At 40.1% G+C, this 20,815-nt stretch overlaps 1 protein-coding gene across 1 annotated transcript; it reads right to left on the bottom strand.

Annotated features, from left to right (window-relative positions):
- Window positions 1-6,531: 6,531 nt before the first annotated feature.
- KRT25 (keratin 25) lies at window positions 6,532-12,824 on the bottom strand. The gene is made up of 8 exons (XM_042966288.1): window positions 12,396-12,824; window positions 12,024-12,106; window positions 11,450-11,606; window positions 9,369-9,530; window positions 9,158-9,283; window positions 8,337-8,554; window positions 7,904-7,971; window positions 6,532-6,838 (listed from the first exon to the last, which is right to left on the bottom strand). The coding sequence occupies exons 1-8, from the start codon at window positions 12,822-12,824 to the stop codon at window positions 6,729-6,731; spliced, it is 1,353 nt and encodes a 450-aa protein (XP_042822222.1). The 3' UTR covers window positions 6,532-6,728.
- Window positions 12,825-20,815: the final 7,991 nt, after the last annotated feature.

Genomic DNA, 20,815 nt, shown 5'->3' on the forward strand with positions numbered 1-20,815 from the left:
TTATGTTAAATTTAAGTAAGTATCCAGTCATATTTTCTCTCTCCTCAGGTTTTCAGGCCTGGAAAGTTAATTGTGGCAATAGGTTAGAAAATACTATTTTCTGATATGTCTGAAACATGTCTGTTTGTACTGATTGAACTTCCCGTTTTTGGTTTAATTGCCTGGAAAATGGTTCCAAGGAATGTAAATCCTTAGTAAGCTTGACTTGATTCAAGTATTCTTCACACGCGCGCGCACACACACACACACACACACACACACATCTATCTCTCTTATATAGTTAAAGCTTCCAAACACTATTAGATCCCTCTGATCCTGAGTGGAGATTTAGGTACATTCAGTGGTAATTGTTTCCATCTTCTATTTTATGTGGGAACTGAGGGGCTTTCTGTGAAACAGTCTCAATTTTCTTTGTGGCTGGGTTTTGAAAATATGCCAGTGCAGATCAGCAGGACCTGGCAGGTGCTAAATAATAAAAGAGGTCTCTAAGATAGAATTCACGTTAAGGAAAGATGGACTCTCCATGAGTTACACTTGATTACAGAGCCTGGATATCCAAGGAGCGTTGAAGTCTTGAGTGTGGACTGTTCATCCATCCTGGCAGTTCAGGGCTGAGTTGTAGGGAATAATTGCTTCGAGCTGGATTCTGTACTGTCATGGGGCTCTGCCATGAGATCCCACATGCAGTGTAGGGTTAATTCAGCAGGCTTAGGATGCCCAAACCTTGCACATTCCAAAGAGAAGTCTGGCCCTTGCCCAGCTCTTGAGAGATTACCTCTAAGCCTTGGAATATCTTGCCTGATTAGAGTGCCTTTGTAGATGCCAGATAGTTTATGTAACAATAGGATTTATGGTGGGGTCCTTGGGCTACCATATATCAGTGTGGTCTCTGAAGGGGCTGGAGATTGAGTAACTAAGGTGTGTCAGATGGATCCCCCCTGGCAACATGACCGACCCCCAATAAAAACCCTGGATACCAAGGTTTTGTGAGCTTCTTTTGTTGGACACACTATATATGTGTTGTCACATGTCATTTCTGGGAGAAATAAGTCCCATTTCTATGATTCCACTGTGTCTAGTCTCTTCTATACCTGGCCTTCTGTGCCTTTTGCCTTTGTGGATTTAATCTGTATATGTTCACTATAATACACCATAACCATGAATATAACAGCTTTTCTGGGTTCTGTGAGCCCTTCTGGGGGGAATGACTGAACCTGAGGATGGTCTTGGGGCTCCCAACACACCTGCACAGAGCAGAGTTCAGAGAAGAGAGGAAGGGGTGTTTTCTTTCTCATTTTCCAGTACAACTTCCAAGTCCTTGTAGCATCATGAGACTTGAGATTATCAACAGCCTAGTGCAGAGTGTTAAATTACAGTGGAAAAGATCTGTATGTAGTTTTATAGTAAACAATAAAGAATTAGGAAGATTAGTGTATAAATGTTAAGAAGACTTCACTGATACCTGTATATTTTTTTGTTTCAAATTTACTAAATCTTCCAGATAATTAAAAAAAATTGTAGCTATCTTCTCTCAGTACTTTGTATAAATATACCCCATTTTGTATCAAGCAGGGAGAGGTCCCTAATGAACCAAGGCAGCCGTGTTCTTTTCCCTTTCTGGAAAGCTTTCGGCTGCTTTCCTGCCTTAGACACTAGTTCAAGCATGTTACCCACCTAGCTGGGTGGTACCTCCCACCTGAGCAGGAACATCTTGGCCTCAGGGGGCACCTGTGCACAAAGGATAGGGTCGATAGGATTTGGAGCTGTGCTCTGTGTTTTCTTTGTAGACTTGCCATCTTGGCAACACATTCTTTAGAATTAGGTCGTTTTTCTCCTGAATGCTTTGGTTTTACTTGGCTGGTTTATTCAATTCATTGCCTGAGCCTTATGCAAAGTGGGGAGAATTATCATTCACCTTTAAAAGGACTGATAAGGCTATTTCTCATTCTGAGTACCAAGGAGGACTCTAAATCCCCTTGGGGACTCAGTAGCCTTTGGGGAAACTCAGATTTGACTATCCCTACATTTTCCTACCTCTTTCAAGTTCTCTAATATCTTGAACTTAGTTTTTACATTTTTAGTTTTTCATCATACAGGCTACATTTATTGAGGGTTCAAAATGAACCAAACACTTTTCAAACTACATAAATCGAATATTTAATCCCCATAACAACACTCTGAAAAAAGTATTATCATTATTATCTCCATTTTACAGGCAAGGAAATTGAAGAATAGAGCAGTTAGGTAACTTTGTCAAAAAGCACACAGCACGAAAGAGGTAGAAATTATTTTGAATCTAGGCAGTTCAGGGCCTGACCCTTTAAGCATGCTTTCAGTGCTGGCTTCTCTAATAAGTAAGTTAGAGAATATATTTTTCTTTAGTTTGATATGTTAGTTTGATTCATTAATGGGATGAATTAGAGGAGAAGGTCTAAGCCATGCTGCCCTGACCTGCCAGCTGGGGCCAGGACCACTTGGATCCAGTCTGCATTGTCACAGAGCTCTTGGTCTGGTCGCTGTTTTGTGCCCTGGAAACAGACCACAACAATTGTGAAATATGACTTTATATCATATACCAGACCATTCCTGAACCCATACAAATGGTTCCTTAAGGCTTTTCGAAGGATGTGTACAAGAAAACAAAGGAAAAGGGGTAAAATCCCTTTTAAAATGTTTAGCAATCAAAGTGAAATAAGTCAATCAGAGAAAGACAGATATCATGTTTTCACTCATATGTGGAACTTGAGAAACTTAACAGAAGACCATGGGGGAAGGGAAGGGGAAAAAATAGTTTCAAACAGAGAGGGAGGGGACAAACCATAAGAGACTCTTAAATACAGAGAACAAACTGAGGGTTGATGGGGGTAGGGGGAAGAGGGGAAAATGGGTCATGGGAATTGAGGAGGGTACTTGTTGGGATGAGCACTGGCACTGGGTGCTGTATGTAAGTGATGAATCATGGGAATCTACCCCCAAAACCAAGAACACACTGTATACACTGTATGTTAGCTAACTTGACACTAAATTATATTAAAAAATAAAACAATAAATAAATAAAATAGTTAGCAATCTTATGGCACAGGCACTGATGAATCAGAATGAACACTGGCAGCTGGCAAGTCTGGAGTGGGGTCCTAGAGTCCTCTGCTCTGCATCAGGTGTTTAGTTACTGGGTGGTGGGGAAGGACTCATGGAGAAGGGCCTGGGGCCATAGTTGAGGGCTTTTACAGGGTCTCTGGGCAGTGGCTACTTAACAGTCCTGTGAAATATTCTGGTATTTTAATGACGTGTCCCAGTACTGCTATATTCCTTCCTGTAAGTTTGTACAGAAGGAAAAATGGTGCCTTCTCTCTTGGACACTCTGCCTGGGGAGAGGAACGTGGGTTGGGTACCCAAGTGCAGGGCATGACCTGCCAAAGCCCTACTGGCAACCTTTTGTGATAACAATCTCGGCTGAGAATGGGGGAGGAGAGTGAATATCAGAATTTCTGTGTGGCTGGCATGCTGTTTTCAGGTTTACTCCAAAGGGGAGTGAACATACACTGAGCGCAGTTGAGAATCAGTGCTTTATTACATTACCTGGGCAATCACCACTCTGTGCAGTTTGGCTGCATTACTATAGTTACTATAGTGCTGCAACTTTCTTGTGTGTTTTTCTAAAGATATCCTTGTGGGGCGCCTGGATGGCTCAGTCAATTAAGCAGCTGACTCTTGATTTCAGCTCAAGTCATGATCTCATGGTTCTTGGGATTGAGTCCTGCACTGGGCTCCGTGCTAACAGTGTGGAGCCTGCTTGGGATTCTCTCTCTCTCCCTCTCTCTCTGCTCCTCCCACCGTCACGCTCTGTCTCTCTCTCCTCCAAAAATAAATAAAAACATTAAAAAAAATTTTTTAAACGTTCATGTCTGTGGTACACATGTATGAACTTGCACGTTCTCTCTTCAAAAAATAAACATTAAAGAAAATAAACAAGATAATTTTGTATGGTGATAAGTGTTCTAATATAGTAGCAACTTTTGCTAGAGTGGTCAGACAGCTCTTCTGATGGGAATGATACAAAGGAACCAGCCATAAGGAGGTCCAGGGGAAGTGCACGTCAGAGGGAACAGTTAGCACAAAGGCTCAGAGGCAGGATGAACTTGTATTCAAGGAATAACACAAAGGGCGATACGGTTAGAACTGAGGGTGGGGTCAGAGAAGAAGTTATGAGTGGAAGGATAAGCAAGGCCAGGTCATGCAGGTCACATACTGAAACATTAAACATTGTGGGTTTTTTTTAAGTCTTTTTCTTGAGGCACCTGGGTGGCTCAGTTGGCTGAGGTCCAACTTTGGCTCAGGTCGTGATCTCGTGGTTCATGAGTTTGAGCTCTGCATCAAACTTCAGATCCTCTGTCCTCCTCTCTCTGCCCTTCCCCCACTTGCACTCTCCCCAAAATAAAATAAATATTTCAAAAGAAATAAATGAAGTCATTTTTCTTGAGGTGCAATCAGTGATATGCTGGTAAATACTTAATGACCAACTCTCAGGGAGGAATGAGTCCTGATTTACAGTGCTAGCCCATTTCTGTGGTGTAAATACCTTCTCTGCGGCTGATTTCAAGCTAGGTGACATCACTAAATGGAGAGGTGGGAAGAAATGTACAGAATTGATTCTTGTGAGATAGAGAAACAGCTCCTGGATGCCACTAGGTATAATTGACAGAAATATTAATTTGCCCTTTTGATGTGTACAGGGCTATAAATTTTGACAAATAAGAATTTACATTTGGGGGCACCTGGGTGGCTCTGTCGGTTGAGTATCCCACTGTGGCTCAGGTCACGATCTCGTGGTTCGTGAGTTCCAGCCCCGGATCGGACTCTGTACTGACAGCTCAGAGCCTGGAGCCTGTTTTGGAAGCTGTGTCTCTGTCTCTTTCTGTCCCACCCCTGCTCATGCTCTGTCTTCTTCAAAAATAAATAAACATTAAAAAAATTTTTTTTTAAAGAATTTACATTTGGCAGCATCACTATAATGAGGGAGGATTTGATGATAGGTGGGAAGGGTGGTGTAAGTTCCTTCAGCATTTAGATAATTGTGCAAGATCTTTCTTTTCTAAGTGGAGTTTTCTCTGAGATTATAATATTTTGTTTCATATAATCCGATGCAGGATCTTGTTAGGCATTTTGACTGTAGTGGCCTCTGGCTAAGATTCATTAGAAGAAGACAATAAAAGTAACTCAAGGATAATTCTAGTGCCCTTAAAGGATCCCAGCATCTTCTCTGCTTAACATTTTCAGATGAAGCCTGAAATCAAATTTTCATGGATGGATTACAACTTGGATAGCCCATCCATAGAAGACTGAGAGTCACCAAAGTATCTAGGGGTAATATTTGACCTGAGGAAATTATGTTTTCAGTTCATCTGATTTATTTCCCTTTACTGGAAATGGATCCATTGGTCAAGAGAGTTATAAGCATCAAGCATACTTTGTAATACAAGTGAATGACTCCATTAATAAATAGAACTTGGATTCTAAACCAGGATGTTTGCTTTAACCTCCCTATATTTGGGATATTGTTTAAATACATATTCAAAAAGAAAATGAGATTTGAAAATTCATCATTATAAATATCAAGTATTAAAAAATGAGTTAGCATTCATTGAGCACTCGCTCCCTAAGTGCATGATCCTGTAGTTCATTTGTTTAACCTTTACAATAACCCCTTGAGAGAAGTAGTGTTATTATTTTATAGATGAACCTGAAATGTATGCATCGTAGCTATTATGAAAGAGAAAAAGCTTGTTATTGTATCACCAGTATGGCAGATTGGGGATTTAAGTGGAAGTATTTTTATTCCTCCTGAATTTGTCTTATTTGAATTATTGGGAAAGCCTCATGAAAATCTAGGGGGAAACCTGTCAATTATTTTTAAAATTTTTCTTTTTTTTAATAATTAAAAAAATGTTTATTTAGTTTTGAGAGAGAGAAAGAGAGAGACAGAGCGTGAGCTGGAGAGGGTCAGAGAGAGATGGAGACACAGAATCCGAAGCAGACTCCAGGGTCTGAGCTGTCAGCACAGAGCCTGACGCGGGGCTTGAACCCGTGAGCCGCAAGATCATGACCTGAGCTGAAGCAGATACCTGACTGAGCCACCCAGGTGTCCCTAAAATTTTCATATATTCAAAGCTGTTAGGGGCGCCTGGATGGCTCAGTCGGTTAAGCGTCCGACTTCAGCTCAGGTCATGATCTCGTGGTTTGTGAGTTCGAGCCCCATGTTGGGCTCTGTGCTGACAGCTCAGAGCCTAGAGCCTGCTTCGGATTCTGTGTCTTCCTCTCTCTGCCCCTTCCCCGCTCATGCTCTGTGTCTCTCTGTCTCTCAAAAAAATAAATCAAATGTAAAAACAAATAATAATAAAAAAAGCTGTTAGATGTTCATACATGTGTACCACAGACATGAACGTTTTAAAGATAAGACAATACCACCCGTGGTAACTTGCTAAAGGAAGAAGGTTTATTGAATACAAAGAACTGACGTTTTCTGTAGGACAATCAAGTCATCATATTTGTATGTGACATTCTTCCAGATGAGTGGGGAGATACCACTATTGATTGCCCAGACGGTGCTCATATTTCAGTAACAGAAAGAAAACAGGACAGGCATTTTTCTTAGGCTTGCTCATTTTTCCAGACACAATGCTCTCTCTTCTTAGATAGTATTTGCCAAATTCTCTCTCTTGTGTCTCGAATCAATTGCTTTGAGATTTCTCTTCCAGGGAGTGCAGCCTGGTGGTAAGTATTTTGCTTCGTTGGTCTACCTCCTCAAGAACTTTCTTAACCACTATGGCTTTGGCCAGATCTAAAAATTAAAATTTAAAAGGAGATTTTAGAGAGTTGATAAAAGATTAATAAGATCACGATAGCTAAAATGTGGAGGCAGCCCAAGTGTCCACCAATGGATGAATAAATAGATACATAAAATACGGTATATCCATACAATGGAATGTTATTCAGCCTTCAAAAGGAAGGAAATTCTGACACATGCTACAACATAGATGAATCTTGAAGATACTATGCTAAGTGAAAGAAGTCAATCACAAAAAGACAAATATTGTATGATTTCCCTTGTATGAGGGACCTAGGGTAGTCAAATGTATAGAGAAGGAAAGTAGCAGGCTGGTTGCCTGGGGCTGGGAGGAGGGGGTAATGGGAAGCTATTGTTCAATAGTTGTAGAACAGGATGAAAAGAGTTCTACAGATGGATGGTGTTGATGGTTGTACCACAACATAAATGTACTTAGTGCCACTGCACTGTATCCTTTAAATCATTAAGATGGTAATGTTTATGTTCTGTATATTTTACCACAATGAAAAAACTGAAAGAAAAGATGAATAAGAAATTATATCAGTTAAAGGACTAATAGACTTTTGAATAGCATGGACTATGTAGGAAGCACAAATAGATAAACTTTTGGTGAATTTTTATTTCTTGGCTCGCTAAAAACATGGTGACATATTCCACTGTTTAAAATTAGCACATATCACTAAAGTTAGACACCCAGCACACACTGATATCTACTATAAATCTTTATCATATCTGTTCTCATTAAGCCTAATACAAAAACAACCAAGCTGGACATTGCAAGTGAAATACGACAGCATAAAAACACAATTCCATTTTGGGGTGCCTGGTGGCTCAATCGGCTGAGCATCTGACTCTTGATTCTGGCTTGGGTTGTGGTCTCACGGTTGGTGAGTTTGAGCCCTGCATGGGGCTCTGTGCTGGCAGTGCAAAGCCTGCTTGAGATTCTTGGTTTCCCTGTCTCTCTGTCCCTCCCCTCCCAATAAATAAACAAACTTTAAAAAAAACCACACACACACACACACACACACACACACACACACAGAATTTCATTTTAATTACCTCTGACTTGATTTCCCATGTTTCCAGATCCATAATCTTTAGACTTGTAACCTCCAGACTTGCAAGCCCTGTGAACACATATCGTTGGAAACATCACCAAAGAGTGATTCAGAGGGAACCCCTTTAATTCTAGATTCACTCTTGCATTTTCTTTAGCTATTTGGTGAGAACAGTTGCCGTGGGTTACACAGTTGGGACGACTCTGCCTTAGTATCTAGAGGTGATATTTTTGTCATACCTTTAATACAGGCTTGTCATCTTTTGGTTTTGTCAGATGTTGCTAATTTGTATGTTGGCAGGCCCGTATTCTGTTTAATCTTTAGCATTTGTGACAATAAATACAGTCATGTTAGTTTACATTCACTTTCCAGGGATCTAAGTTTCAAGTGGACTTCAGTACAGGACATCGTCCCTATAAATTTGTTTTACCCACCCATCATCTCCACCGATGAGGAGGCAGTAGGTCTCAATTTCCTTTTCCAGGTGGACCTTGATGTCGAGCAGCTGCTCGTACTCCAGTTTCTGGCCCTCTGTTTCGGTTCGGACCTGGTGCAGCTGTTCTTCCAGGGCCCCGATCTGAGCCTGGATCTGGGCGAGCTGCGTGCAGTAGTTCCCTTCGGTCTCGGTCAGGGAGCACTCCAGGGAGTGTTTCTATCAGGGAACAAGAAAGAACCTGAGGCAGATACAGATAGGCAGAAATTTGCTCTGATAGATGATTTTCTTCTCTTGTGAACTTTGTCTACAATTGTGTTCAATTTCACACTGACACATGGTTAAGACTGTGAAATTCTTAAAAAGGAGCACATGTCTCTGGTTGAATAAACTGGAGACATGAATGTGGCTGTTTTGGCCGTTCTATGTAAAATCCTATTCTTTTCTTATGTTCTAAGTTAGTTACATAAATGTGTATGTGGATATGTTTCCACAAGGGTTAGGGGCCTTAAAACCAATAGGTGCATATTTTAAAAACAAAATTTTTTTTTAACATTTATTTATTTTTGAAAGAGAGAGAGCATGAGCAGGTGAGCAGGGGCAGGGAGAGAGGGAGACACAGAATCTGAAACAGGCTCCAGGCTCCGAGCTGTCAGCACAAGAAACACGCCTGGAATCCAGGAGCAACAAGCAAGGAGATCATGACCTGAGCCTAAGTCAGAACTTAACTCAGCTTAAGGAACTGATCCACTCAGGCGCCCCCAACTGGCGCATATTTGCAAGGATACCCCAGGAGACGGTGGGAATTCGTCCTTTGCCTACCGTGGCTAGGAGAGACTGAAGTTCAATTTCCAGTGTTTGGAGATTGCGTTTCATTTCAGTCAGTTCATTCCGGGCTGAGGTGGTGGCCCCGACGTCCTCGGAGATCTGCTGTTGCAGCGAAGCGCTCTGAAAAGGTATAAACGAGGGAGCATATCTTAGTTTTGTGACTGTCACTAAGATGCGGAGGGATTGTTCTCTGGGCAAGACTCACCTTCTCGTTGAACCAGGCCTCCGCGTCCCTGCGGTTCTGCTCGGCCAGGTCTTCGTACTCGGCCCGCATGTTGTTCAGCAGGACCGTGAGGTCCACGCCGGGCGCCGCGTTCATCTCCACGTTCACGTTCCCGCCCGCCGCGCACTGCAGGGCCTGCATTTCCTGGAGGCCAAAAAGTGTGCTGCTCAGGTATGCAGGGATCTCACAGACAGTCCAGAGGCATAGCTTTGGAAGGATGCTTAGAGTACATTTGGCTGTACATCCCCACCCCCCGCCCCCCGCCCCCAGCTAAGCAACGACCCTTCTCTACTTTTTATATTCCCGTCTCACGAAGCAGCCTGTTTCCTTATGGGAGAATTTTTTAAATTGTTCCAGAGCTCTTCCATATGGTGAACCGAAGTCCTGCTTTTATAACTCCGTTGGTTTTAGTTCTGTTGCACAGAAAGTCTTAATTCCTTAAGATCTTTAAAATGAATTATCTGTCATCTCTTATTCTATTCATTTACAACTGAAATGTCTCCACATTGGTAGACTGGTCTTCCTTCCACTTAGAGAGCAGCTTCCATGTGTTCTTGACTCAGCTACATCCTGAACACGGCATGGACAGGGTTGAGGGGCTGAGTCTGAATAATTCTGAACAATTGAAATAATTATAAGTATTTATGTTTATTTATATTTATAAATGTTTGTCTATTTATAATTAATAGGGGTGCCTGGGTGGCTCAGTCGGTTAAGTATCTGACTTTGGCTCAGGTCATGATCTCAGGTCTGTGAGTTCGGGCCCCTCATCGGGCTCTGTGCTGACAGCTTGGAGCCTAGAGCCTGCTTCGGATTCTGTGTCTCCCCCTCTCTCTCTGCCCTTCCTATACCTGTGCACGCTCTCTCTCTCTCTCTCTCTCTCTTAAAAATAAATGAACATTAAAAAAAAAAGATGCATGTGGGTTTGTCTGTGAGTGAAGCATTAAAAAAGTCAATTGTATTTAATTTATCAAAAATGTATTCAGTAACAACCATGGGCTATACCCACAGTTGAACCCATATATCCATATAAATGTTGTTTTTTAAGTAGTTTTTTTTATAAGACAGCCTCATGACTAATCAAGTAGCATTTTTAGCTTGATCTCCTGTGTTAACTAGTAGGCTTGACTGTAGAAGCCTTTTGGCTGTTTAAAAATATCAAATTCACTTTCAAAGAATAAAGATTTTTTTTCCCCAGAAAACAGTGGTTCTGAAAGCAATCCCAAAGCTGTGTCTTAGGAACAGTGGCTGTATGATCTGATTTCGAAGTAGCTTCCAACAATGACCACTTTGAGGTATACTCTTCATTTGGAAGAAAAATTTTTGATATAACAATTTATTTTCAGTCTCACTATTTTTATAGATACATCTATTAAGAACATACATCAAGGGGTGCCTGGGTGGCTCAGTCAGTTAAGCAGCCGACTTCAGCTCAGGTCATGGTCTCACAGTTAGTGAGTTCGAGCCCCGTGTCAGGCTCTGTGCTGACAGCTCAGAGCCTGGAGCCTGCTTTAGATTCTGTGTCTTCCTCTTTCTCTGCTCCTTCCCCACTTGCACTCGTGTCTCTCTATCTCTCTAAAAAATAAATAAACACTAAAAAAATTTTTTTTTAAAAGAATATACATCAATATTAAATGTATATATTTACTGCGTGTATAAAGTAAATGCTTATGTGTTTTGAGTCTTTCACTATTACATAGAAATTTAGATCTAGTTTTCTTAGGATATGCTTATAGTATATTTATGTAATTAGATGTAATCTCTTAACTGTATCATTTTAACTTAGCTATAATTACCTAGCCAAACACTACTCTTGTAACCCTGATTGATCTGGAAAACAGGATTCCCCCCTCCCCACCCCTCCATGGGAAACTTGATGAGAGAGCAAGCAAGGGTGAATCTAGACAAATATGAGGCCATTCCTCAAGACAACTCAGGCCTCATGCTTGTCTGACAATGGGTCTTTAGTACCAATTTCTTATTTAAGAAGTCAAGCGCATTATTTTCTGTCAGATGGAAGGTATCTGCAGAGGGATAGCAAAATGTGCGCAGACAGCTCTTACCTCTTTATGGTTCTTTTTCAGGTAAGTCATCTCCTCACTGAGAGTTTCATACTGAATCTCCAGATCTGTTCTGCACAAGGTGATTTCATCCAGAACTCTGCGTAGCCCGTTGACATCACTCTCTACACTCTGATGAAGAGCCAGCTCATTTTCATACCTTAGAGAATATTAATGATTTTCCAGGATGTCATATGGTGGGAGAAATAGTCACCAATCAGTGATCAAACACTAGAAGTCTGGACTTTTGAAGTGGGAGGTTTGGCCACAGAGACATTTTCAAAGTATATTGTATATATAAGAGCTATTATTTTCTTTAATTTGAGGCATTTCTTTGGCAGAAAAGAAACTAGGGGATGGGATGCTGCTTTTATAGCAGTTCATACTTTATATTTCATAGCCAAATATAAAGAAGTAATAACATTCTGTTTATTTTTTATATTCTGCTTAAATCCAAGTGTTCTACCAGTATTAGAATAAGAGTTGGTAATATTTAATGGAGGGATCAAAAAATAAATTAAATTTAATGTTTTGCATCAATCACCATGTATCCTTTTCACTCTCTGAGCCTACTTACTTGAGTCTGAAATCATCCGCTGTCAGCCTGGCATTATCAATCTGCAGAACAACATTAGCATTGCTGGTGGTGGAAGCAATGATCTGGAAAAGGGGGGTTTGACTTTTAAAAGGCAATTTATTACAGCCAATAAGATACAAGTATTTTTTTTTTAGAGTAGGGAATGGAAATAATAAAAATTAATATAGTTACTAGTCAGTGACATTTTTATCATGAGTTTCACCAACTGAATCTACTCAATGCTTATTTCCAATGCTAAATTGAAATTTCCTTAAGAAATTACACATAGGGACGATAAGTGTTTTTAGTATTCAGTGAAGAAAGGAAAAGAACGTTTAGAAATAAACATGATTGTGAAGTGTAATTTCTTACCTGATTTTTAAGATCGTCAACTATTGGGAAGTATCTACTATAGTCGTGATCAAGACCACGGCAGGAACCAGGCCCAAATTTCTCATACCAGCCCTTGATCTTCTGCTCCAGGTCGGCGTTGGCCTCCTCCAGGGCGCGCACATTCTCCAGGTAGGAGGCCAGCCGGTCGTTGAGGTTCTGCATGGTCACCTTCTCGTTGCCCGACAGGAGGCCGCCCTCATTCAGTGTAAAGCCAGCACAGAGATTGCTTCCCGCTGTGTTGCCTCCTGATGAACTGCCCCCAAAGGCACAGGAGAAACTGCTTCCAATTCCGGGCATGCTGCAAGCATTTCCAACTCCAAAGCCGGCTCCCCCGCCAGAGAGCCTGAGGGACCCTGCGGTAGGACGGGAGCAGGCCCTCCTGGACCCGCTGGAAAGTCGCAGAGACATGGTGTCAGGACAAGCGCGTTGCACAGCTGTCTCGGAGGAAGTCAGAATGGAGTGCCTCGTCTCCTCAACTCTTCTGTTTGCCTTTTTATAGACAATTCCCAAGTGTGCTCTGGATGAAATTCTGCCTACATAGAGTAAAACATGGCTTGCCAGCCTCAGCAAGTTAGCATAATTGGATGATTTTTCCTAATTAGTAACTAACTTAGCTGGGCTCCTTTCTGTAGGAGGGCAGTTGCCCTCAGGTTGGTGGTTATCTGAGAAATTGGTCTGGGTGGAGTAATGTCAGTTTCCTTATTACATCTTTAAATGGTGAGTGAGTCACTCTTCACTTCCATCCTTAGAAGATAAAACTCGTCCGTCCATCACACAGTAAAAATCTGGCGTCATGGTTTTGGGCTATTATGCTAATAGATATTGATGCTTCTGAGACCTTTCCTACTTTTATTTTCACAGTTCTTTCCACGTAAGTAGAGCACAGACTCGTGTTATTCCCCTCAAATGGTCCTTCCATTATTAGTTTTCCCTCCCTCTTGGCACTGTTTCTAATGGGAACCTCCATTTTGGCTGATGTGCGTCATCTCCTGTTGACACTTATGTTGGGGGATAGTTGTCTTCTCTTATCCATTTTGGCAATTAGGAACACACCCCTAATTGCTCTTATGTGTTGCGGGAGTTTGGAAGGACATTAACGTATTTCCTGACCCTGCAAAAATCTAAAGCAAACCTAGAAGGAAATGTTTCGTCTGTTTTTATTTCACTGTGGTTTAGCTTAGGTGAAAGTCATCAGTAGACTAATTATTTACTGGGTGTGGATTCCCATATATTTATTGAAAACCCTGAATATTTTGGAAAATTTTGAAACATCTGGAAATTGACTTGTGGGCACAATTTCTATGAATATTTATTATGTGAGGCTGTTACAGATTCATTCATTCGTTTATTTAATAAATATGTAGTAAACATCTGTTATGTGCCAGTCACTGTTTTGGGCACTTTGGATAAGTAGAATCATACATTATTTGTCTTTTGGTGATGGGCTTATTCCCTTTAGCATAATGTCCTCAAGTTTCAACCATATTGTATCATGTGTCAGAATTTCTTTTCTTTTTAAGGCTGAATAATATTCCATTGCATGTATATACTATATTTTGTTTATCCATTCATCAGTTGATGGACATTAGAGTTGCGTTTACCTTTTGGCTATTGTGATTAAAGCTATTATCAACATGGGTATACAATATCTGTTCAGGTCCCTGCTTTTATTTCCCATGGGAATTCTACTTCTCGAAAGTAGAATTACTAGATCTTATGGTAATTCTATTTTTAATTTTTTGAGGAAATGCCATACTGCTTTCCATAGTAGCTGCATTATTTCACATTTCCATCCATAATGCACAAGGGTTCCAATTTCTGCACATCATCGCCAACATTTGTTATTTTCTTTTTTTTCTTTTCTTTATTGTGGCCATCCTAATGCACATCAGGTGGTGTCTTCTTGTGGTTTTGATTTGCATTTCCTTAATGATTAGTGATGTTGAGCATCTTTTCACGTGCTTGTTGGCCATTTGAATATCTTCTCTGGAGGAATGTCTATTCAAGTTCTTTGCCCATTTTTAGAGTCATATTGTTTTTTTGTTGTTGAGTTGTAGGAGTGTGCTATATATTCTGGATATTAATCCATTATCATTTCATTGTTAAACAGGTTGAATTTATCACTCTTTATTTTTGGATTGTGATTCTATTATCTTATTTTTTTTTTTTTAATTTTTTTTTTTTTTTTAACGTTTATTTTTATTTTTGGGACAGAGAGAGACAGAGCATGAATGGGGGAGGGGCAGAGAGAGAGGGAGACACAGAATCAGAAGCAGGCTCCAGGCTCTGAGCCATCGGCCCAGAGCCCGACGCGGGGCTCGAACTCACGAACCGCGAGATCGTGACCTGAGCCAAAGTCGGACGCTCAACCGACTGAGCCACCCAGGCGCCCCTCTATTATCTTATTTAAGAAATGATTAATTCTCCAAGCTCATACAAATATTTTATTTTGTTTTCTAAACATTGAATCATTTTGCCTTTCACATTTAAGGCTTTGGTAGTTTGGAATAATTTTTTAGTATTCTTTTTTTTTGAATCTTTGATACAGAATCAAATTTCATTTTTAAAAATGTGGATCATGGGGGCACCTGGGTGGCTCAGTCGGTAGGGCATTGGATTTGAGTTCAGGTCATGATCTCCCCATAAGTTTGAGACCCACGTCGGGCTCTCTGCTATCTGCTTTGGATCCTCTGTACCGCGCCACCACCCCCCCCCCCACCGCCCCTCTGCCACTTGTTCTCTCCCTCTCTCTCTTTCTCTCAAAAATAAGTAAATATTTAAAAAAATGTGGATAATGATACTTTGAGCATATTTACTGAATGGTGCCATCCTTTCCCTGTAGTGCCATATTGTCAATAAAGAAAGTGTTCACTGCCTCCTCTGTCCTTAAGAAAATCTTCATATAGGTGAGGATTCATTTGGTACCAGTTTTCTATCTGTGCCAGAACCATATCATTTTTGTCACAATTGCTCCATAATATAACATGATATTTGGTAAGGCAAGAACTCCACCAACTCCTTGCCATCAAGTCAATTTTTATTTCTCCATTCCTCTTTTTTTTTCATTCTTTTTAAAAATATAATTTATTGTTGGGGCGCCTGGGTGGCTCAGTCGTTTGAGCTTCCGACTTCGGCTCAGGTCATGATCTCACGGTCTGAGTTCGAGCCCCGCATCGGGCTCTGTGCTGACAGCTCAGAGCCTGGAGCCTGCTTCAGATTCTGTGTCTCCCTCTCTCTCTGACCCTTCCCTGTTCATGCTCTGTCTCTCTCTGTCTCAAAAATAAATAAACATTAAAAAATAAATTTAAAATATAATTTATTGTCAAATTGGTTTCCATACAACACCCAGTGCTCATCCCAATTCCTCTTATATAAATTTTAAAATCAGCTTTTTAAATACAATAAGATCTTAAGATGTGCCTTAAATCTTTAAAACTATTTGAGAAAATTTGACATCCCTATGATATTGTGTATATCCAGAAAATTGAATATCCTTTCCATTCACTGAGGTCTTCCTCAATTTCCATTAGTAAAAAGTTATTTTTCCATATGTGCTTTCATATCATTTTTTAGAACAACTTCCAGATATTTATCTAATATTGTTGTTGAGGATATCTTTTATTTTTATTTTTAAAATGTTTATTTATTTATTTTGAGAGACAGCATGGGAAGGGCAGGGAGGAGAGGGAGAGAAAGAATCCCAAGCAGACTCTGCACTGTCACCACAGAGCCCAGTGTGGGACTTGAACTCATGAACCTTGAGATCATGACCTGAGCTGAAATTAAGAGCTGAACATTCAACTAACTGAGCCCCAAAGACATCTTTTAGAAATCACATTTTCTAGATAAATTTTACTATGTAAAGAAATGCAATTGATATTTGCCTAGTGATTTTGATCAACTTTGTACATTCTATTCTTTTCGCCCAAGTTTTTATTTATTTTTTCCAGCTTTATTGAGATATAATTGACAAAGAAAATTGTAATATATTTAAAATGTACAATGTCATGATTTGATACATGGATACACCGTGAAATGATTCTCACAGTCAATTTAATTACCATATCCACTGCTTCACAAGTTACCTTTGTGTGTGTGAGAGGGAAAACTCCTAAGATCTACTCTCAGCAAATTTCAAGTATGCAATACAATATAATTAACTGTAGTCACCATGCTACATGTTAAGTCCTCAGAACTTATTCATCTTCTAACTGGAAGTTTGGGCCCTTTTACAAACCTATCCCATATTCCCCCCTCTCAAGGCCCCGGCAACCACCATTTTGTTCTGCATGAAAACGTTCTTGATGTAAACAAATGTAGCAGTGTGTAATGATATCCAATAAAATATCAAAGTCCCTCCTCGTTTTTGTCCTCCCTACTCTCCCAGTGTACCCTTCCAGCTGTTTGCACCCTCCAACTGGTTTTCTGTTCATTTGCACACATGCATAGTATGTAAATACACAAGTGCCACACGTGAATCATCTGTGTTATATGCACTGTTCTCTAACTTGCTTTGTTCACTGTACATAATATGCCTTAGAGCATGAGTAGGTGCCTAATGTGGTAGAAACTGTCGGTTGACCCCCAAATTTTTAACTGGGCAATGTCTGCCCACAATAAAGACTGCTTTTTCAGGCATTCTCTGCAGCTAATTGTGACAACGTGATTAAGCTAGCCAATGTGATACAAGCAGGAGTATATGTGGCATGTTCTGGAAACTTTAAGAAGAAACTGAGGGGCGCCTGGGTAGCTCAGTCGGTTAAGCGTTCAACTTCTGCTCAGGTCATGATCTCATGGTCCGTGGGTTTGACACCCACATCGGGCTCTGTGCTGACACCTCAGAGTCTGGATCCTATTTCAGATTCTGTGTCTCCCTCTATCTCTGCCCCTCCCCCGTTTGCACTCTGTCGGTCTGTCTCTCTCTCTCTCAAAAATAAATAAACATTAAAAAAATTAAGAGGAAGCTGACACAAGTCTTTGTCCCATCTTCTCGTTTTCCTTCATCCTGCTGGCATGGGTGTGATGGCTGGATCTGATGGTTGGTGCTTCCCCTTGGACCATGAGCCAAGGCCACATTCTGGCTCTGGTAAAGTGGAAAGCTGAAAACAACCTGGGTTTCTGTTGGTGTTCTGGTGCAAAGCTGTCATCATAGCCCTGAATGCTCTACTTCTGCAGTTTTATGCGTGAAAGAAAGAAACTTCTAATTGTATAAAGTCCTGTTATTCTCGTACTGTTACTCGGAGCCAAACCTAATTTTAAGTAATTTGTTCAACCACTCTCTTACTAAGGGACCTTCAGATTGTTTCCAGCTTATTGCTATTATTGATAATGCTGAACATGTTCACATTTTTCTTTAGAATGGATTCCTTAAGATTTTTTTTTTTTGCCAGTTCTTCTTAATCAGATTTATTGAGGTTTCATATATCCATAATACAATTAGCCTTTTATAGCCTACAGTTCTATAGATTTTGCCAAAAACATGGTCATGTAGCCACTACCATAACCAAGATATAGAACAGTCCCCTGACCCCCCCCCCACCCCCAATTCCTCTGTATCCCTTTGTACTCCGTCTCTGCCCACAGCCCCAACTCCAGGCAAACACTGATCGCTTTTCTAGGTCTGTAGTTTTGCCCCACCATGTGATATACATGGAATTAGACAGTGAATTCTTTGAGTCTGACTTTTTCAGTTGGCATAATGCAGTTGACATGCATCCATGCTGTTGAGTGTATTTATTAAACATTTGTTAATTTTTATTGGACTGTTTTCCACTTTTTTTGGCGTACTGCAGTTTGTTTATCCACTCACTAGTTGTTTCCAGTTTTTGATAAATATGAATAAAGCCACTATAAATATTCACATACAGGTTTTTATGTGAATGTAAGTTTGATTTTATTTAATATGAAGGAGTGGGATTGCTGGGCCATATATATAGATGGATGTTTAATATTATAAGAAACTGATGGGGCGCCTGGCTAGCTCAATCTGTTAAGCTTCTGACTCTTGATCTCAGCTCAGGTCATGATCTCGTGCTTGGGGAGATCGAGCACCATGTCAGTCTCTGCACTGACAGTGCGGAGCCTGCTTGGGATTCTCTCTTTCCCACCTCCCCCCTCACCAAAATAAAAAATAAAACTTAAAAAAGTTGTTGTACCATTTTGCATTTTCATCAACAATGAATAAGAGTCCTAGTTGCTCCTTATCCTTTCCATCCCTTGCTATTGCCAGTTTAAAAAATATGTTTTATGTATTGTAATAGATGTGTGGTGGTATCTCATTGTGGCCTAAATTTTCATTTCCTTAATGACTCATAATGTTGAACATCTTTTCATGTGCTCACTTCCCATCCATATCTCTTCTTAAAAATTTTTTTGTCTTACATTTAGTTAGTTTTGAGAGACAGAGATAGAGTGGGAGTGGGGGAGGGGAAGTGGGAAGGAGACAGAGAGTCCGAAGCAGGCTCCAGGCTCTGAGCAAGCATCAGCACAGAGCCCGATGTGGCTGGCACTCGAACCCACGAGCTGTGAGATCATGACCTGAGCCGAAGTCGGACGCTCAACCGACCGAGCCACCCAGGCACCCCCATATCTCTTCTTTGGTGAGACATCAGTTCAATTCTTTTGCCCATTTATGTATCGGATTATTTTGCATCCTTACTATTGAGTTATGAGGATTCTTTATGTATAAGAATCTGGATACAAGTACTTTATCAGATAAGTGATTTGCAGGCATTTTCTCATAATCCATGTCTTTAAATTTTTTTTAAGTTTTATTTACTTAAGTAATCTCTACATCCGATATGGGGCTCACATTCACGACCCCAAGATCAAGAGTTGCACACTCCTCCGACTGAGCCAGACAGGCACCCCTTGTCTTTCCATTTTCTTAAATAGTACACATTTTTCACATTGATGAAGTCCAAATGAACATATATATATATATATATATATATATATATATATATGTATGTATTTTTTTTCAAATTATGCTTTGGGTGTCATATGTAGTGAATTTATGTCTAAACCAAAGTTATAAAGATTTTTCTCCTATGGTTTCTTCTAAAATTAAAAAAAAAGTTATTTTGAAATAATTATAGGTTTACAGAAAAGTGCAAAAAATGTGCAAAGAAATGTTCAGGGAGGTCCTGGGCAGCCTTCACCCAGGCCCCCAGTGCTAACACCTTATATAACTGTAGTACTTTTAAAACCAGGAAATTGACATTCATATAATCCATAGCATTTATTCAGATTCTGCCAGTTGTACACACATTTATTTGTGTGTGTGCATGCATGTGCACGCATGTGCAGCTCTATGCAATTTTATCACATGTGCAGCCTCATGAAATCACCACTGCAATCAAGATACCTAATTGTACCATGTTCACAAGACCCTTGCATGCTAACCCCTTTATAGTCACACCTACCCCCTCCCTCCCAATCTCTAACCCCTGGCAACCATGAATCTGTTCTCCATCTCTATAATTATTTTATGTCACAAATGTGCTATAAACGCAATAATGCAAAATGTGTTCTTATGGATTTGTCTATTGCTTCTTTCTATTCTATTAGTTTTTCTTCATGTGTTTTGAAGTTTTCTTGTTTAATATATTTAGGATTGCTTTTTCTGATAGTAATACAACCACTCGTGATTTATTAAAAGTAAATTAAAATTTATTTTTAAAAATTAAGATATATAATTCATATATACCATTGTATTAAGTTTCAGATATATGACATAATGGTTCCATGTATGTATATATTACAAAATGATCACCAGAGAGTAAGTCAAGAACATCCATCACCCCACATATTCACAAATTTGAAAACAATTTTTTGGATTAATGTTTATATGGTGTATCTTCTTCCATCCTTTCACTTTCAGTCTACCCGTATTTGTTATATTTGAAGTGAATCTTTTGTAGACAGTATATATGTGAGTTGCTGTGTAGAGAAACTCGTGCACACGTCACAGGTACCATGTACAGAATGTTTATAGTAGTATTGTTCATACTAGTCCCCAACTGGAAACAATTCAACAGAAGATAGCACAAGTTGCGCCAAATATTTTAAAAGTTTTGCCAAGCGGGAGGTTGTGTAATGGCGTCTCATGTGGTTTCCGCTTCCATTTCTCTGATTGCTGGTGAGGTTGAACACTTTTCATACATTTACTGGCCATTTAGGATTTCTCCTGGCACACTGAAGATATCATTCTACTCTCTTTTGGATTCCAACTGTTGAGAAGTTGGCATTCATTCTTGCTGCCACTCATTTGAAGGTAATCATTTCCCCCCATTTGCCTGACTTGAACGATATTCTATTTGCAAGACGAACAATGACGATTTCATCAGAGACGTGACCATAGCTTGTCAGCTAAGAGTGGCGGCCCTGGAATTGTAGCC

Source organism: Panthera tigris, chromosome E1 (genome assembly GCF_018350195.1).
Source record: "Panthera tigris isolate Pti1 chromosome E1, P.tigris_Pti1_mat1.1, whole genome shotgun sequence".
Taxonomy (NCBI): domain Eukaryota; kingdom Metazoa; phylum Chordata; class Mammalia; order Carnivora; family Felidae; genus Panthera; species Panthera tigris.